Below are 17794 nucleotides of genomic sequence, written 5' to 3' on the forward strand. Positions count from 1 at the left end.
AGGCGACCACTGAAAAACTACAAATCCCAGACACCACAACGCTTCTCGCTTTCCTGTCACTGAATATTTCTAGTTTTCTTTATTTTTTTTCACCAATACGTTAAAAAAACATATTGACTACATGATGTGTCTACAATTAAAAACATAAATTGCAGGTACCCATACGGGGAAATTACTGTACACTACAGTAGATGTGAAAGTAAACTGCATTGAATAGTAATGTTTAATCATCATTTCATTGAATAATTTGAGTTTCTTTCAATTCATAACCAAAATTGCAAATTAATTTCACCTTTAATAACTTTATGTTTTTCAACCAACTGTATTTCAAACTAAAATGATCACTTTTGCTTTATGAAGAAAACATAACTATGAATGTCTTGGACTTGTATTTAAATAAACCAACAATAAATTATTTTGATGACGAGATTGAATTAAGTCAATTTGAACACCTCAACCATATTTAGAATCAGATTTAAAGAAAGACCCAACATTGGGAGCTGATTTTCCAAATATGTGGAGGTAGCCTTGACTAAGAAGAGTGTTCCCATTTCAGGTGCGGCGGCGGGTGGACGGAGAGGCAGTAGGTGATGTGGAGGCGGGAGAAGTTCTAGAGGAGGTTGGGGAGGAGTCAGGAGAACGTGAACGCATTCTGGTAGGACTGCTGCTGGGGGAGCCACGAGGGGACGAGTAAGGCGACAAGGCCTGGAGCATTCGTCCGCTGTGCTCCTGAATAGCATGCTGCACAAGGACACAAATAACAAACAGATGGATCTTGTTATAATGCTTCAACAGTAGGTTCATCTCATGTGGATTAAATATCAACGTAAACATACCCAAGCGCCATCTGGTCCAAAAAGCTCCAGAAAGTTGCCAATGAATTCCCGTGACTTCTCTTCCCACTTATGGATGAGGTCATGGCTCTTCTCCTCCACTCGGTACACAAAATGTTTGGACTTCTCCTCAACTGTACGGACGGTCTCCTTCATCTTGTCCACCTGGTTTTGAAGGCGATATTTCTTCTCCTATCATGGACACAAAGTTGTTTGATTTCAGTACAGGAGGCAATAAAATACAATAATCAGTCACCTGATTCAGCCTTACGTTAATGAATCCAACATTGAGCTCTCGGGCCGTGTAGCCTCTCTGCAGGTTACGTCGTACGTAGATGTCGTAGTCACGCACAATGCGAGTGATCAGATCGGATGTTGAGATGCCCTCTGTCCTCTGGGTGGCCACAAACATTCCTGCCGCAATGAAACACGAGCCATCCAACCCCCATTTTTTTACAGTCAAGTCACAGGTGACCTGTCCGTGCTGCTCAACCATACATAACATGAGCAAAACGAATAACACTGCGAAACTTTGAATCCTCACCTGCAGCCTTGATGTGCTTATAAACATCTTCTGATCCAGCAGAGGTGTAAGGGATGTCATCATGGGCCACAAAATCAATCTGTAAGTGTCACACAATAGTCTGAAAAGCGCTTGTTTTCCAACTACACGACCTTTGACCTTGTGTTTCGTCAGGAACTCCGCGCTGAGGGTCCAGGGAGCGTCTCGCACCACTTCGTCGACGTAGCGGCAGTGCCTTAATGCGTCGTAACGCTCGTCCTCGGTCATCACCGTGTAGCCCTTAAATTTGTGTGTCAGCTCATCACTGCACACTTCATATAATCAAACACATTTAATGGAATTCTATTCTCTGCCCATTAGCTGAAGCATTTACAAAAGAAGCAAGCTTACCTCCCACAATCAGGTGTGTGTTGGGAAACACATTTTTGGCCTGCATCAGCGCTCGGGCGTGTCCAGAATGGAAAAGATCAAATATACCATCAGCGTACACTCGTACGGGCCTATTAGCTACAAGACAGGAAATGTGAAAGGAAGAATCACATTTTTGGTAATACCTGATGGTGCAGGCTATCTAGAAATGGACAGCTTGCTGTAAAATGCCATAAATAGTACACAAAGTCAACTTGTATAGTAAGTCAACAGGAAAAGTAAGTCAAACAATATAGAAATAAAATCATACTGCATATGCAATGTCCGATTTATTTTGAAAATTTTAATTGAAACTTCTGACTCATCCGCCCAGCTCAATTCTCCATTATGTAAGGATTGTTTGTTTTTCAACTGAACTCTTTGTGTGTAGGTGGGTGTGAGTCACTGATGGTGTAGTGGTTCACTCAGTGACAGTGGGAATGTTAGTTTGAATACAAAGTCAAAAATGGATGGGCAGATGTGTGTTTTCAGTTCTTTATTTTAATGGGAATTTTTGAATGGTCCATTAAAATAGAGTTTTTGAGTTTGAACTTTGTGTAATAGCTGCTGTAAATAAAAAAATGTGATCAAACCAAACGCTACAGAGAATAATTTGTAAAATAGATATTAAGGGCAACCTGGTGTGCCCCGCTTCGCCTGAGCGATGGTCAACTTTTCATGGGGGACGTCTGAGTCACAACCAGTCGACTTGGCAAACGCAGCCGGCTCCCGTAGAGCCTGGAAAGTCAATAAAAACAGTGAGATCATAGTACTGCCACAGAAAATTAGGCAATTTTACTTCTTTCACAAAAAAAAAAACCATTTATTACAAATATATATTCAGAATTAGCCGGAGCTTCCTGTGAGTGTATCAGCTAATACATGTTCATTTAAACAGGCCAAATTTCATGCTAATTTCAAGTTGGTATAAGTATTATAGACCATTATTTCATTTTTTATTTTTTTTTAACTTCTTGAAGTTGTAACTTTTTTTTAAGGTTGGGAAACGCTGCTTTAAAGATCCACCCGTGGGGCAGAGTGTGGACGTGTGTGGACAAGCAGTCGGGCATCCTGAGAGAAACCGGTTGAGCTTTTAAAAGGTTGCCAAGATGCATTCAACATAAATGTCTGACTCACTTAGTAAACAAAAAATGTGTGTCACTGGGAAAAAACACTTCTAAACATGTTTATATTTTTTTAGACCACCTTGAATAATGCAAGCAATCATTGAGGCTCAGGACATGGACTTTGTTTTGTCTACATGTAGTCCTACACAACTTTATCTGCTGTGTCGTTTTTTTTTCTTTTCTTTTTTTTAACTCTAATTTCACGCTACTGCTTGTGTTCTGATAAACAAATAAGAAGACTTTTGGTCATAACAAACAAAAGATGCATTGAAATCAAGAGGCACGGTAAGATGCCTTTTACCCGGCCTGAGGCTCCTCTTCGTCTCTGCGGGGCCTGTTGCTGGTTGTTGCCGCCTCTGTTACGTCTCCTTCCTGCCATTCTGTCAAAGAGTCTTGTGACAACGCTGCACCTATGTAGTAGATGTTCTATAGCACAGCAGATATGTGGAAACCTCTATCTGGCTCCAAGTATGCATACCGTTCCCTGGCCCCAGCCGGACCCTGATGACGATACAATGTAGTGAGCAAAGTTCAAGCCGGTGTTCTTGTCATGACTGACATCCGGTCCACTCCCCATAGCTCCGTGTAGACAGCGCAAGACAGGAATAAAGAATTACAAATAAAAAAGTATCAATCTTGTGAGCAATTCATCAGAATGTATTTCACATTTTGATGTGTGAGAGAGCAAGAAAATGCAAACTGTGAGCAGCTGCACAGTCTTTGGAACCAAACACACGTCATGCATTGTTATGTAATTACTCTTTGGAATACAGTAGAGTTGGATATCGTTGGAATGGTTGATCATTTTTTAAGGGTACTTTGGATTTTATAGCTTGTAAATGTTTGACAGTGTAAAACTTGTCACGTATGTCAATCCCTGACAAAAAGAAGTCAAGTTTACTAAACTATTTATAGATCAAACAATACATGTTTTTGTGTATGTTTATTTTTAACACACATATAGCACCTCTCGGAATTTGGGCCAAAAAGTTCATCTCATCGTATTAAAATCTCCCAAACCCATTTGAGATTTTTTTTTTCTGAATTAAAAGTATGACTTTTTAAATGCAGTGTATGCAAGTACATTTCAATAGAAACTGGATTTATTTTTGCAAATCAATTCATAGGGTTAAACTCGTCCATCATATAGATTATACTATTATGTTATGAGAATGAATTTGCAATGAGAGACCATATTATAAGACCAATAATCACGTCAGTGAAACTTAGCATGTAAATGAATGTACAGAAATAGTGCACATACCAGGACTAGGTTGACAAGAATGCTTCACCTGCGAGCACAATGACCCGGAGCAAGGGGTGTGGCCCTCCTGGTGAGAGCTGGCGGGCGGGACTAGTATCTCTCACTCCAGTAACTTCCTGAAGTGAACAGTGCCTCACCATGTAGGGATACCAAACAGAGGATAGCCTTCTAGATTTGAAACCTTGGACTTCTTCCCAACAACTAAGGTAAGACTAATAAAGTTGATTCTGAGGGATTTATACTCAATTCCAGTATTTGATTGTAACTAGGAATGCCTAACAGTGTACATATGTAAAGAAGCAAGTCAGGGATTGATTTCTGCTCATCTCCATTTAATTAACGTCACACGAGATCACTGCTTCATAAGACGCTGACAAAAGTTGGTCATGCATATCCTGTGTGCCAACATAGGAGAGTCAGTAGATGAGTAACTAAGCTGGTCTTGCCTGCTGCCAGAGAAGAATTGTTTACAACTTTGAAACTGCTGTCTTATGGGACAGAAAAAGAAAAAAGAATAGCAGATGGGGGGGAAAAAAAACTAACCTCTGAGTTCTGATACTATGTGGTGTGAGGCTACAGGATGTGTTAAGCATGTACTTTATTTGTGATGTCATTTTCAATGAGAGACTCCAAATCTCTGTATTTTAAACTCCAGATTAATTTACATGTGGCTGACCTCAATCATGTCCCTGTGGCCTTTCCTGACATTTCTCTTGGCAATAACTGCAGATATATGCAAAGGTAAGACTCGGTGAGTGCATTCTTAAATATTGTTATTATGTGTGACTAACGTTTGACAGGGGAAGTATGACTGTACTGTAATTGGGAAAGGGGTTCAGAGAAGATACGAGGAAGTGAAAGCTTCACTGAAATACTTCAAGATGGTTAGCGGGGAAAACAATTGTCACTCATTTGTCCCCTCTTCAGATGACTTCAAATTTTCAACAACATTGTCAACGCAACTGGTAGTTTTGCGAGTATTGTGTGCCGCCAAGTCACGCCGGTATTTTTAGAAGTATCACCAAACGGGACCATTTTAACTCTCTGCAGCACAAATGCTGTACATAGAAACCTAACGACCCAAATTCTGTCATGTTTTCATATTATAGTAGCTTTTTTTGATTTTTTTTTTTTTTTCTTTTGCCATGACTGATTATATTTACTGACTTTCTATTGTTCTCATTAAACATCTAGCTACATAACATGAGGTCAATATTCTCATATTATTGAGAATAATACCACGGGTATATTATTATATATATATATATATATATATATATATATATATATATATATATATATATATATATATGTATATATATATAATATATGTATGTATTCATTTTTATTACACACTATACTTTATTCATACTTTAAAGAATGCTCCAATACTAAGACACGATACCACTTAACCATCGTGGATGTCTCCACTTGGGCGGGATATCCTGGAATTTCAAAATGTAATGGCACCATCAAGTATCGATTCTTTGTATCGGCAAGGGCATCATGACTCAATAAATAGGATGGGTTTATATTATCTCTATTGTATTGTTTTTCATCAGACTTCAGTCACAACTGCAATTTTCCCTTAGGGAATGGCAAACAATGATGTACAATCATGCCTCCACTTTAAAGTTTCTGAAAGGAACAATGGTCTGTTTCGTAACTCATCTGGCCCATGAAGGCCTCATCTTGCTCTTGAACACAAGTTGAAATACAATAACTTTTCAGAGCGTGAGTCGGGTTCAGCTTCAGCTGCGCATAAATACAGTTTCAATATGGTTTGAAGAAAGAAAAAAAAAAAAAGGATGGGAATCAAAACCTGCTTTGTATCCAGAAAGTTACAAATCATTTGAATTACTCAATAAGTTTTGTTTTTACTCACGTCACTCCATTCCAAACGAATCCGTCAAGTATTGGTGGAATGAACGTACAACTGTGCAAAGGAATTTCAGAGCAGCTGTACAATACATTTCAAAAGCGTTGTGACAAGTTACAGTAATATTCGATGCTATCTCGGTGTGCTCTGTCATTTCTTTCGAAAACGTCAATCAAAACAAAAGATGTATGGTTCTTATGATAGACAATTGATAAGATATGGGGAAAAAAAATATCAACACTAAATGTAATGCTTTCATCTTTGATTTGAAAACATCATGTGTCTTGCGTGAGTCTGTGTATTGTTGTTCCAATTTTGTGGTTACTATCAACTTGACATTATGCGCCATACAGTTACTTGTCCTCATGATGATTCTCACCTGATTCATCCGTGGGTTTTTTTTGTGTTGACCACTACAAAAACAAATTCCCGTGATCCCACACTGTTTTTTTTTCAAAGTGGTCAATAGTGCATTGAACAAATAGACGAATATGCATGTTGAAAAGGGAATTAAATCAGTTCTCTTGAATTACAATGCAATGGCTGATGTCTTTGTTTCTCCTCCAGCTAAAGGATGTGCCGACATAGCAGATTTAGATCTGGCTCACGCGATCATCGGGACCAGCCTCAAGATAAGATTGCTGCTTTTCACCAGGGACACAATACACTGCGGCTCGCTTCTGTCTCACACCAACTTCTCGGCCGAGCCTAACTTCAACCTTTCTCGACCCACGACCTTTGTCATCCACGGGTATCGGCCCACGGGCTCGCCCCCGGTGTGGGCTCACAAAATCACAGAACTGCTCCTGGCCAGAAATGACATCAACGTCATAATAGTGGACTGGAATAACGGAGCCGCTAACGTGAATTATTACAAAGCGGTGGAGAACACACACAAAGCTGGAGAAAACCTCACTGCTTTTCTTCAACTGATGAAGGTACCGTGTGGATTTCTTTTCACATCATACAAAGTGTCGTCTGACTTCTGAAGGCAAGCAAGGATTTTTTTTTTTGGTGTGTCATTTTACAGGAGCACGGTGCCTCTCTCGGTGATATCCACATGATCGGAGTAAGTCTTGGCGCTCACATAAGTGGTTTTGTGGGCGCTAATTTGAACGGCACAATTGGAAGGATTACAGGTGAAATGTTTTCACTCCATCTAATGGTCTGGGCATATCGGGGCTACTTTGCTGCCCCAGGGTACGAATCATAGTTATGGTTTCTAACACTTAACTGCATTTGAACAGCTCTGGATCCTGCAGGGCCCTTGTTCACCGGAACTTCCCTAGAGGACCGTCTGGATCCCACAGACGCCCAGTTTGTCGATGCTGTGCACACAGACATCGATGGTAAAAGGAAAAGAATTCATTTGGAGAAGATATTGTGGAATGTTGCTTTAACATGCTTGTGTTATTCCAGCCTTTGGTTACAGAGAACCTATTGGTCACATTGATTTTTACGCCAATGAAGGAACAGATCAACCTGGCTGCCCTAAAACTATCTTCTCAGGTAACCTCAATTTAGTTCTTTCGGATTCCTTGAAAATGTGTTGACAAAACTTTTTTTTTTTTAATGTAGGAACAGCCTACTTTAAATGTGACCATCAGAGATCAGTGTACCTCTACCTTGAGTCTTTGAATCAAACTTGCAGCAGCAGGGCCTTCCCGTGCGCCTCGTTCAAGGATTTCAAGGACGGCAAGTGTACGAGCTGTACGCAATTTGGGGATGCCGGATGCCCTGTTTTTGGTAAATACGTTATTGTGCCTATTAGTTACACTTAATCAACTTCATGAGATCCATTTTGTGATACAATAAGGAAAATAGAAAAGTCCAAATAAGACATTTTACAAAGTAGATTTTGTCTTGTCTTTTATATCCCTAGATTGTATCACTATTGCTTCCTAAATCTATTCATTGATGTTTTTCTCTCCATTCCAGGTGACAACATCAACAAGTGGAGACACATTTTGTTGAAACTGGGCCAAACCAAAACTTACTTCATCACAAATGACAAGGCTCCATTCTGCAGTAAGTCTGATGAGAAGAAATAAGACAACAAATAAGTTAACAGGATGGGATGTTTTGACATAAACACAGTGGACATGTTTACATTTCCACAAAGGTCAAAATACTTAGTAATATGAAAGATTGAGTGTTTGTCTTTGCGGAAGTGTTATTTGATGGAATGTTGTCTGTCAGTGGCCAATTACAGACTGGACGTGGTGGTATGGAATGAGGCGGAACACTGGGGTTATATCACTGCTAAACTTCACGGCAACGGTACAGACGCCGTGGCATACATTAACCGGTAAGTCTATAAATGATGATGAATTATTGGCACAACATTCCTGTATTGTTTTACATATCAACAGAGCAGCCCAGTTCAAGAAGTTCACAGAGACAAAGTTGTTCGCACAGTTTGACAGCGACCTACCGTCAGTGACCAAGATGTCTCTGATGTTCTCCACTGGGAATATTTTCAAACCAAAATATAAACTGCGTGTTCTCTGGATCCGTCTGACACATCTGGAACGACACGACAGGTATGTTCGTGGGATATTGATGTGTTTGTTATCTCGCTGTTGTTTCAGTGGCTTAGTCGACTTGTTTATTCACCTGTGCACCTCAGGCCTCTGTGTCGCTACGACCTGGTTCTGGAGGAGAGCAAAGAGGTCTCCTTCACTCCACTTCCCTGCCAGGAGTCCAATTTCTGAGGCCACACACATACAATGTGCCGCATCAAATGTACTGTCTGTTTGTCTTTTTCCAGAGATTTGGTTTGATTATCTGATGCCACTGAAAAGTTTAGTTCTCAATCAGATAAAATCCCCTACAAAGATATTATCTCACATAACAGTATTGTTTTTGTAACGTGAAAGTAAAACATAATCACTGCCTCATCTGCAACATTTTGACGTTTTAGTGCCGTTTCACAAGACATGTATTTTTAACTGTCCAGAAAAAAATAGATATGTATATATAAATATTATTTATTTGTGTGGATGAGATTGTAACTAGAATAATAATAAAACATATTTCATTTTACAATATTTTGTCTTTAATGGATGCCAACCAACAAGAAACTCATTTCACAGCATTGTTTGCTCACATTTGAAACAAAATATATACAGTATCATACACTCATGAGCACAGTATAATAAATATCTTTTTTTAATGACTTATCTGAGCGTATTTACTACTGGCTCTTATTTCTTGTTTCAAATCAGTACACAATAAGACATGACATGTGGATAATACATTTCTTGGAAAACAAAAGAAACAGGATAAAAACACTCGACATAAAAGTGACATTGGCTCATTTACATATCTTTGGAAACTATTACTAATAATAGTGACATTTTATACTTTTTTAAATATATGTCAAATGTTTTCTACTAATGTATTTTCACAAACGTACAGATATTAGCTACATCTTCACAATCCAATACGAGATCATAAGCAAAATGTTGCCGCGGTGATTGATCAGCATTATCATGAAGGTTTTTTTGTTTTGTTTTTTTAAGTAGCAGTATTGTTGAATTGTACTAAACCATGCTGGCAGCTGTTCTTGGTATTTTAGTTATTTATAGCTATTTATACATGAATGTATGGTGCAGTTTAGTTGCACACCACAACAAACTACAAGCAAATATTATTTTTAGAATTATTGTCATTTTGACATGTGCTTCTTCATACGTTGTAGCTCCATCTAAAAAAATTGGAAAATATAAAACCATGGATGGCATTGCATGGATTATCAAAGTAGTAAGTGAATCGATGCTTTTGTTTCTTACCTGTAAGGTCAAACGAATTCTCTTCTCTTCATCCAGCTCATTCATCAGAAGTTTAATTTCTTTGCTGGAACACAAGATAATGAGCTCCGTAAAACAAAGCTTGCAGGAAAATTGTGGCAATAAGTGCAAATGCCTACTTGTGTTGAGTCTTCATCTGTTCAAACTCCTCCCTCAATTCTCCCAGCTCCGACTGCAGCTGCTCCAGTTTGGGTGATGAATGTTCTGCCGGGCCTCTGATGGGTCCGGGCTCGGAGTCGGGGCTCAGGCGGGGGAGGACGTGGACTTGCCTGGCGTGCAAGACGGCGGAGAGAGCTTTGGGAAGCAGCGGCGAGAGGGACGCAGACGACTGTGTGCCAACATGTCGGGGTTTATCTACCTGTGAAGAATAGAAGACCCAAAGTAAAACAATTTCATCAGATTTTTTTTTTTTCTCCCACTAATACTTACGGGACGGGAAGGTCCATTCTGGTTTGCTTCATGGGAGTTTTGTTGTGGCATTGGAGAAGTCACACGCAAATTCCTTTTATTTTCCATCAAGTTTATACCTGATGGCAATGCAGGGTTTTGAAAAAAATACTTGACCTATACTGCATTGAAATTAAAAAATCAAATACTGCACATACATTTATTACTAGCATGACATCAACAATACCATAATGTATTTAAAACATTATTAAGGACAATGTTTTGTCTTGTGACTTTTAAGTGATGTTTAAAGAGACATGGTTGGTACTGTAGTTATTTGCCATTTGTGTGTTGTTACCCGATGTCACGCACATGCATTCCTTATCAGCACATACACTTCAATAAAAAGTCTTTCAAACCTTTCCAAATATCAATAAGCACAGCCATGCTTAGTATTGTGGTTGTAGCGTTGGGACTATCAGAGTTTAGCGTACAGAGTTGAGTACACACACTTACCGTGTTGAGCAATCCTCCCCAGTGAGATACAGCAGCATCTGTGGTAACTCAACACCAGCCATTGTGGCCTGCTCAGTGTTTTGATGAGGGGTGCAGCATTGAGGGCTAAGTTTAGCACGGGGGGCGCCACCCAGCACACGAATATCACGAGGACACGGTATGAAGGGTGTCTCCAAGTGAAGGGCAAGCAAGTGGTTTTAGGAAGGGCTTATACAAAAGTAAAAGAAGATAGATCAACAAGATCTATGGTGTTGGTCAACATTTTGAACTGCAGAAAAATCATCATTCTTGTTCGAAACTTCAATGTATAGATAATTGTTCAAAAAAAAAAAAAACATCTGACAAAAATATCTGATTTTGTGCATGGCCAGATTTTATTTCAAAATCTCAAAAAGGTTGAGACTATGGTTCTTTTCTTGCAAATGACACTAATACAGAATACCGGCTGCCACAGAAAATCTTGATTCTGCCAGAAGACAAATAGACTTCATTTATGATAAACACTATATCTACACAAGGATGCCAAGTCACTTGAAAAGCCATAGTTCCTTGGGAAACGGACTCAAAAGTTCTTAAACGGTACTTGGTCTTACAAAATACAAAACAAATAAAAAAAGAATAATACAGTCCTGAACATCTGACAGCAGATTTTTGTGTGTGTATATTAACAGTTTTGTGACGACTTAAAATGTTAACGAGGAAAAATACAATTCACAAGGCTTTGTTAAATAAGTAGTGTATCGCCGATACAACTTGATTGGTGACTTTTTTTTTTTTTTTATCTAGTGTCTCCAGTATCGGCACTTGCTTCAAGTCTTTTATTCACTGCATTCTTCTGTTGATTACCTCAAAGTGACTGCTTGTGCCTGACTGAGGTGGTCACCAGCGCTGTTGGGGGGGTCCTCGGTTGAACGGAGCACGCTGTCGCATCACTCTCATGTTGCGGTACTTGGACATGATACTGTAACTTTTTCGGAACACTGGCTTTTGGTTTGGGAATGGGCGTGGCACCAAGTTCTCCTTGGCAAATGCAGGTTAATACTTGTTAGCAAGGCAAAAAAAAAGAAGAATGATTCAATCTGGTCTGAATATTCCACATACCATGAGTGGTCGTCGAAAATTCTCGGACGGCTCGGGGACAGGCTTTCTCGGGCCGAGAAACTTTGGTCTCTGTCAAACGTCACATTTAAGAAAACCAATCCGTTATCTTTTCACAAGTAAAAGACAACAATGAGCAGATTAAAATTTGGGAAAGACAGCTCAAGGTTTTGAACAGGTAATTTCAATGAATGCCTTCACTCACTTGCATGGGTCCAGGTCGTCTGAAGGGCCTGTCAGCTATTAAATTAACTGGCCTGGGGGAAAAAAAGAATTCTCAATATCGGGATGCCAATCATGCCATGTTTGTTTTGTAAAATGATCAGAATAAGTACCTAAAGGTTCTTCTCTCCAAATAGCCTCGTTTTCTTTCTGGTGATTGTGACCTTGAGTCACCTTTTGTTGGTGGGCAGCTCAGAGACGTGTCTGAGAAGAGGATTGACAAAAGAATTAAATGGTTGATAAAAAAAAAAAAAGAAGCACGTGCCGCAAAGTGACGAAATAGGAAATGACTGGGAGTTACCAGTTTTGGACTTTGGGCTTCGGTCTTTCGCAGGAGAGTCTTCCTTGGATGTGCTTGGGCCGGCCGCCCAGTGAGAGACGACGACAAGGTCTCGTTTCTCGACGGGGGAAGATCTGAAGAGAGATGACTGGTTAAGTAACGCACAAAGAATGACCTGTCAAATCGTGACAAATCAGTAATGAACAGCACAGCTTTGCAGGAAGAAAATAAGCATGTAAAGCCAGATGTCACACGGTGGTACTTACAAAAACCATGGATCGGCCATGCTGCTTTACTCCTATATTCGCAATCAACCTGAGCTCTCTTCAGTTACCCAGTAAAAGCGGACGGTCGGGTGGGTATCGTAAAATATTGCATCAACAACTCTTCGATCCGCCTCCTATGCGCGTTTTATTTGGTCCTCAAAGATGTTTACTGATGCGCCGGGGGCTATTTTATCAGCTGAATGGAAACGCTGAGAAGTCGTGAAGGTTTCTTTGCGTTTCGAGGCAGGGATCCAAATTCCAGCAGCGCTGGGGGTTTAAAGAGGCGATCCCGCGACTGCGAGAAGCCTCAGCTCATCATAGAAATGGGACTTGGGGGGGTTCGAGGCGGTGAAAAGGGCAAGCAGACTCCTCTTCCTTTAGACAAGTGCAAGGGCAATGGTTGACATCTTTGCGGCTTGCTTTTTGGGCTTGTTTATGCATAGTAGCACGGACAAGTTGGGATATATTTATGGTTGTGAGCATTGGAGTGAGTATTCACAGACCCAGATATTGCAGGTGGCATCGTGACTGCCAACTGTTGTCGACACGTCAGTCTTCAGCTATGCAGGTTTGGTTTGGTGAGGCGAGGCGGGATGAATCCTTTGAGTATTGTTGTCAATTAACATTTGACTCATCATGGTGACAGCGGCTTGAACTTCAACTATTATAGTCATTGTTGATCTGGGGGGGGGGGGGGGGGGGCGTGATGTACAAAACGCTCTTCCAAGAAGAAAAGCAGACCTCTTCAGTGCTTCAGGGTGTCCTAACTTTATTCCGTCTTCCATTTCTTCTCCAGATTAGGTGTCCCGTCAAATATGGACTCATTCTGTAGACAGAACGCAGTTTTCCTCTTCCACTTGCTACGTAGCCAAGTGTGACTTCAATTTGGCTACGAATACATTTCAATTGATGCAGAGAAATGTAAAAATGATTTTGCCACCATGAGTAAAGAATGAAGCAGCAAATCCATCCTTTAGTTACCAACTCCTCTTCACTAGAAAGCATTCCCCAGTCGAGTCTTCCATCTCGGTGTAAAACAAAGCACCGATGCTCACGCTAGCAAGTATTTGTGGATCATTCTTAAGCATGCCTTGTGTTCGAGGTCTCTCTTTCAACAGTCTGCGTGATTCAAGAGGTCTAAGAACTTTTTTTTACATTATGAGGGCAAATCCTTTCAAGCTCAAGACAACCGACAGAACTGGGCGGGGCTTCAGGATCTCTGAAACATTTTGTGGCAGACTTTGAAGGCTGTTTGCTGTCACGGCGCGGGAGAATAAACATCTCTTTATGGATTATGCAGAACGTAGATAGCGAGGGCATGGGGGGGCGGAGTCTGAGTCGTAGCATTTTGTGCATCATCTTCTCCATTTTTCATGATCAAAACATTCTTTCTTGACCTCCCAATCATCATCATCATCAAGCCCCTGCGAAGAGTGCAAAAAGGAAAATACCGTACCTGTGCGTATTCAAGGAGCGACGAGACTCCACCTGTTCTTTTCTGGTATTAGTCTCACGCAGGGACCTGCCGCCTTGGTCTTCATCTCTGTCGGGGGACTGTTGAGCTCTTGGTTGCAGCCTTTTCAAGGGAACAGGATCAGACTGGAAGCGCTTCTTTCTGATAGCAAGAACAGAGCTGGGAGGTCCCCGAGGGGGCATGTCACCCAGATGCGGCCTGGGTCTGAAAGGTGGAGGAATTCTTAGTCTCATGGGGGGCTCAAATCGCATTTGTCTGCCTTTAAATATGAAACTTTTATCCCTAAGTGATAAAGGTCTACCACCAAATGGTCTGGGAATACTGAGGAGCGGAATTCTCTCTCTTCTGGGGTATTTAGGGCCACTGTGATCCTGTGGCGGGATGGATGAGGACATGCTGACTTCTGATAGTCGCCTCTTGCGGGGGGGACCCATCAGTTGCCTGTCCGGGGGGCTCCTGTGGAAGGACGAAGATGGCGGCGGGCCTCCTTTCCAAGGTGGGGGTCTGAAAAGGGGGAGCCGAGGGAGATCTTTTGCACTCTCCATGCTGTGGGGTCTGCCGCCCTGCCTCACCATGGGACCACGTTGCCTCCTGGAGTCTTGCTCAGATGACCACCTGCATATCCATCAGACAGAAGACATCATTACAATAACAGATCCTCCTGCCATGTTAAGCGGGCGGTGGAGCTTTCTATTTTAAGGTGGCATCAAAGATAAATTACAGACCAATTACAGAAATTCTTCTCAAAGGCAGGTGATAGCACATTTACGTCAGATCTTATCAACACCTGTTAATTATTTAAAGGGGGCTTGGGTATGCGGCATTATGAGCCATGTAACTGAGGTCTGAATCAGGGTAAGCCTTCTTTTTAACCATTTTAACCAGCTGGAAGAGCTGCTTCCATCCTGTACCTCTCTGGACACGAGCCTCTCCCATGCATCTCTCTTGGGCTCCGCTGAGGCACTGGAGGCCCGTGTTGGCCATTATGCGGATGAGAGAATGCTCCGGCATCGTTCCATCGCTTCTTGCCGTGACCAGAGTCCACAAAGGGCCTCTCTCTTGGACTGACATCCCCACGGGGGCCTCGATGCCTCGGCTCCTGTTGGGGGAAACCAGGCTCTCTTTTGGGGTCTCTGAAGGAGCCCTGAAAGGCTGGCGGAGGGCCAGGCCTCTTGTCGCCAGGATGGCCTCGAACACGTCTCGGGGAGGGTGATCTGTGAGATGAGGAGTGGCCATGGGGAGGTGGACCCCTATGACCTGGGGGCCCTCGTGGAGGACTGCGGGCTGATGATTGATGCGGGGCATGCGGGGAACGGTTTGGTCTGGATGAAGGCGGTCTCCTCTGGCTGTGATGTGGTTCCATTTTAGGGGGATATGATTGATAGGAATCCTGATTGTGCGACCTCCAGTTATTGAAACGTGGCTCTCGTTGGTCTTCCATCAGTGGAGCTCTTCTGTCGGGTGGGGGTCGACCTCGACCCCTCGACTCGCTCCAGTTTGCATGGGGCTTTCCTGGGTGGCCGTGGGGGTCTCTTCTTGTTTTTGAGTTTGGGGAATAGTTACCTTCTCTGGGCCCACTGCCATGACCATCATAGGATCTGCTGTATGTAAACAAGCAGAAGAGTAAGTCGTTTCAATTGATGCAACTGAGACAAATAACAAAAGACTTGAACACTTGGTGACTGGCTCTGACTTAATCAATGTACGATACCTGGGCTTTATGCGTGGAGGTCCAAAATGTGGTCGGACCATCTTCTGTATTCAATCTGAATGCTAAAGAGGAACCAAAAAAAAGTTACATTTCAAGCTTTTGCTGATCCAATACTGTACAGCCAAACTAAGCCCTCCAAATAAAAGTGAAAGAAAACTCGACCCTTGCCTACTGTGAGTAACGCATTAACACCAAAACTTAATTTAAATCACTATCCCAGACGTTAGGCAAGATGTATGGCTAGATCTAATCAAATTACAGCGATTGATCAAGCAAAGGTTCAATTGGAATGTATTCATTTCAGTGTATGGGAACAGAGATAATGGATGAAATCGATGAAAGTAGAGGAATAACTATCTTCAATTGGACATTTTAGGGACTGAAATAACGCTACAAACTCAACACTCAGCATAACGTTAGCCTTGATGGCCAAAAAGCAATCCCCAGACACACGCACAGAAACTTTTTTTTCAAGATAATATTATTCGTAGTAGTATTACTAAGCGAAATCATTACACAACTTGGTATGTGCAATGGTGGCCCATTTCAGTCATTAGCCTGCAACAATTAAACGTCAAATCACAGTTCGTACTAAAAAAATACGTCTATCACAGAAGGAGTCCGTTAAATACTAATTGCATATTTAATGTCGTTAGTCTGGTTTTAGCTGAAAAATACAGAAAGGCCCTTTACCTCGATGCTAAGCTAAGCAAAAACCACGCGCAGTTGCCACAAAATGGCATCCACTTACTGCTGGACTATGGACGTTTACAGAACTGCACGGCTATCTTGCTTTTGTTCTTATTAAATTATGATCCCGCAAGAATATCATGAGGAACTTCGGCCTGCTTACCAAACTGCAATCGTCGAACACTAAGCTTCTCGGATTGCTAGGAACTCAGCTGCTCCCTTTCGTCGTCAGCCATGTAATTATGGAAAGAAGAAGATCGCCACTTTGGCTATGACGTAGCCCTGACGCAACTTTGTCCAGTTACTCCGCAGGTCACGTGATTTTCTCTGAGCCAATGACGTTCGTTGAAGTACTAACATCTTTTAGGATGAATTCTTGTTGTTGATGTTGAATGACAACATGCTGTACACTATTTGGTCATAAAAAAATATTCACTCAACTCGTACATTGTTGTTGGTTTGAAAAAAAGAGATCAAAAACCTTAACCTGTTCTACCTGTCTGGGTTTTACAGCAATTATGATTCAACAATGACGTGGAAAGAACAATAAGGCGTTACCCCATCATTAACTATTATACTTTTAGTGTTCTGAATACAAATGGGCTTGTACATCGGTGGTACCCAATCAATCTAGAAATCTATCTATTTATCCCAGCTACCTTTGAGCGACTGGCCACGGTATACCCTGGATTGGTCACCGTCTAATTGCAGAGCAGATATAGACAACAGCCATTCACATCCATATTCACACCTATGGACAATTTATACTTCAGTTAACCTAACGTGCATGCGTTGGGAGTGGAGGAGGAGGATGGATGGAGTCAAGAACATACAAACTCCTCCAAATATTCCATCTTTGTTCCATGCCTCCAATGCATATGCCTTAGAGCCACAGTGCCATAAAAACAATGTTGATCACTTAGAATTTTATTAATCATCTTTACCATGATAACATGCACCACTCAACAGTGACAATTTTAAATTCACTTATTTTGAAATATAAGATGATATATTTCTATTTCAGCTAAATTGTGTGTGCAATTCAAATATTTTTCTTTCAATTCAAATCATTCCAATTGCTCTGTTTGTCAATCTAAATTACTCGATAAGCTACAGTACATGACCATTTTAAAAGCCCTTGCTGGGGATAGTGGAAAGTTGATGGAAACATACATATGCAAGAAAGTTGCTGTTAAGCGTTGTTACTTGGACATGATGTTATAGGTCACACACATAATGATCACAGCATAGAGGGAAATACAAGACTAAGTCAAATAGTAGCAGCACAGAATTGCAGTATCAAA

The 17794-nt window shown here is 41.3% G+C and overlaps 4 protein-coding genes across 8 annotated transcripts; 1 reads left to right on the plus strand and 3 right to left on the minus strand.

The window, feature by feature from the left end:
* Nucleotides 1-53: 53 nt before the first annotated feature.
* LOC147043512 (choline-phosphate cytidylyltransferase B-like) lies at nt 54-3587 on the minus strand. Of its 2 annotated transcripts, none has more exons than XM_085935218.1 (9): nt 3370-3587; nt 3193-3271; nt 2403-2502; nt 1747-1863; nt 1516-1667; nt 1378-1456; nt 1105-1247; nt 837-1025; nt 54-741 (listed from the first exon to the last, which is right to left on the minus strand). In XM_085935218.1, exons 2-9 carry the CDS (start codon nt 3268-3270, stop codon nt 553-555), a joined length of 1047 nt encoding a protein of 348 aa, XP_085791344.1. In that variant the 5' UTR covers nt 3271; nt 3370-3587; the 3' UTR covers nt 54-552. The 2 variants fall into 2 exon arrangements, with proteins under 2 accessions (XP_085791344.1, XP_085791343.1); XM_085935217.1 differs by having other exon boundaries at nt 3193-3301.
* A 658-nt stretch (nt 3588-4245) lies between these two features.
* LOC147043513 (lipase member H-like) lies at nt 4246-8889 on the plus strand. Its single transcript, XM_085935215.1, has 11 exons — nt 4246-4361; nt 4811-4896; nt 6602-6972; nt 7065-7173; nt 7282-7383; nt 7454-7543; nt 7613-7780; nt 7973-8062; nt 8234-8342; nt 8407-8577; nt 8664-8889. Exons 2-11 carry the CDS (start codon nt 4821-4823, stop codon nt 8746-8748), a joined length of 1371 nt encoding a protein of 456 aa, XP_085791341.1. The 5' UTR covers nt 4246-4361; nt 4811-4820; the 3' UTR covers nt 8749-8889.
* Nucleotides 8890-9085: 196 nt separating this feature from the next.
* On the minus strand, nt 9086-10942 carry LOC147043514 (SH3 domain-containing kinase-binding protein 1). Its single transcript, XM_085935220.1, has 5 exons — nt 10750-10942; nt 10276-10373; nt 9966-10204; nt 9829-9892; nt 9086-9743 (listed from the first exon to the last, which is right to left on the minus strand). The coding sequence occupies exons 2-5, from the start codon at nt 10360-10362 to the stop codon at nt 9705-9707; spliced, it is 429 nt and encodes a 142-aa protein (XP_085791346.1). The 5' UTR covers nt 10363-10373; nt 10750-10942; the 3' UTR covers nt 9086-9704.
* Nucleotides 10943-11101: 159 nt separating this feature from the next.
* Nucleotides 11102-16788, minus strand: LOC147043515 (uncharacterized). Of its 4 annotated transcripts, none has more exons than XM_085935211.1 (9): nt 16654-16788; nt 15801-15862; nt 15001-15687; nt 14072-14704; nt 12371-12483; nt 12183-12273; nt 12053-12104; nt 11851-11919; nt 11102-11769 (listed from the first exon to the last, which is right to left on the minus strand). In XM_085935211.1, exons 2-9 carry the CDS (start codon nt 15839-15841, stop codon nt 11629-11631), a joined length of 1827 nt encoding a protein of 608 aa, XP_085791337.1. In that variant the 5' UTR covers nt 15842-15862; nt 16654-16788; the 3' UTR covers nt 11102-11628. The 4 variants fall into 4 exon arrangements, with proteins under 4 accessions (XP_085791337.1, XP_085791339.1, XP_085791338.1 ...); XM_085935213.1 differs by having other exon boundaries at nt 11102-11733; nt 15001-15690; XM_085935212.1 differs by having other exon boundaries at nt 11102-11766; nt 15001-15690.
* Nucleotides 16789-17794: the final 1006 nt, after the last annotated feature.

This window comes from Syngnathus leptorhynchus, chromosome 17, assembly GCF_054491065.1.
Source record: "Syngnathus leptorhynchus isolate UIUO chromosome 17, UIUO_Slep, whole genome shotgun sequence".
Taxonomy (NCBI): Eukaryota; Metazoa; Chordata; class Actinopteri; order Syngnathiformes; family Syngnathidae; genus Syngnathus; species Syngnathus leptorhynchus.

What these genes read in the sequence shown, in the direction of transcription:
- LOC147043512 (XM_085935218.1), bottom strand. Translation starts at nt 3,270, where the DNA reads ATGGCAGGAAGGAGACGTAACAGAGGCGGCAACAACCAGCAACAGGCC. An exon ending in GGCGAAGCGGGGCACACCAG is followed by an intron (nt 1,864 to 2,402) that starts GTTGCCCTTAAT and finishes CCTGTCTTGTAG; the next exon opens with CTAATAGGCCCGTACGAGTG. An exon ending in AGTTCCTGACGAAACACAAG is followed by an intron (nt 1,457 to 1,515) that starts GTCAAAGGTCGT and finishes TGACACTTACAG; the next exon opens with ATTGATTTTGTGGCCCATGA.
- LOC147043513 (XM_085935215.1), top strand. Translation starts at nt 4,821, where the DNA reads ATGTGGCTGACCTCAATCATGTCCCTGTGGCCTTTCCTGACATTTCTC. An exon ending in AACTGCAGATATATGCAAAG is followed by an intron (nt 4,897 to 6,601) that starts GTAAGACTCGGT and finishes TTTCTCCTCCAG; the next exon opens with CTAAAGGATGTGCCGACATA. An exon ending in TGACAAGGCTCCATTCTGCA is followed by an intron (nt 8,063 to 8,233) that starts GTAAGTCTGATG and finishes GTTGTCTGTCAG; the next exon opens with TGGCCAATTACAGACTGGAC.
- LOC147043514 (XM_085935220.1), bottom strand. Translation starts at nt 10,362, where the DNA reads ATGGAAAATAAAAGGAATTTGCGTGTGACTTCTCCAATGCCACAACAA. An exon ending in AGAATGGACCTTCCCGTCCC is followed by an intron (nt 10,205 to 10,275) that starts GTAAGTATTAGT and finishes TATTCTTCACAG; the next exon opens with GTAGATAAACCCCGACATGT. An exon ending in GAATTCGTTTGACCTTACAG is followed by an intron (nt 9,744 to 9,828) that starts GTAAGAAACAAA and finishes CAATTTTTTTAG; the next exon opens with ATGGAGCTACAACGTATGAA.
- LOC147043515 (XM_085935210.1), bottom strand. Translation starts at nt 15,841, where the DNA reads ATGGTCCGACCACATTTTGGACCTCCACGCATAAAGCCCAG. An exon ending in CCTCCACGCATAAAGCCCAG is followed by an intron (nt 15,691 to 15,800) that starts GTATCGTACATT and finishes GTTTACATACAG; the next exon opens with CAGATCCTATGATGGTCATG. An exon ending in TTGGAGAGAAGAACCTTTAG is followed by an intron (nt 12,105 to 12,182) that starts GTACTTATTCTG and finishes TTTTTCCCCCAG; the next exon opens with GCCAGTTAATTTAATAGCTG.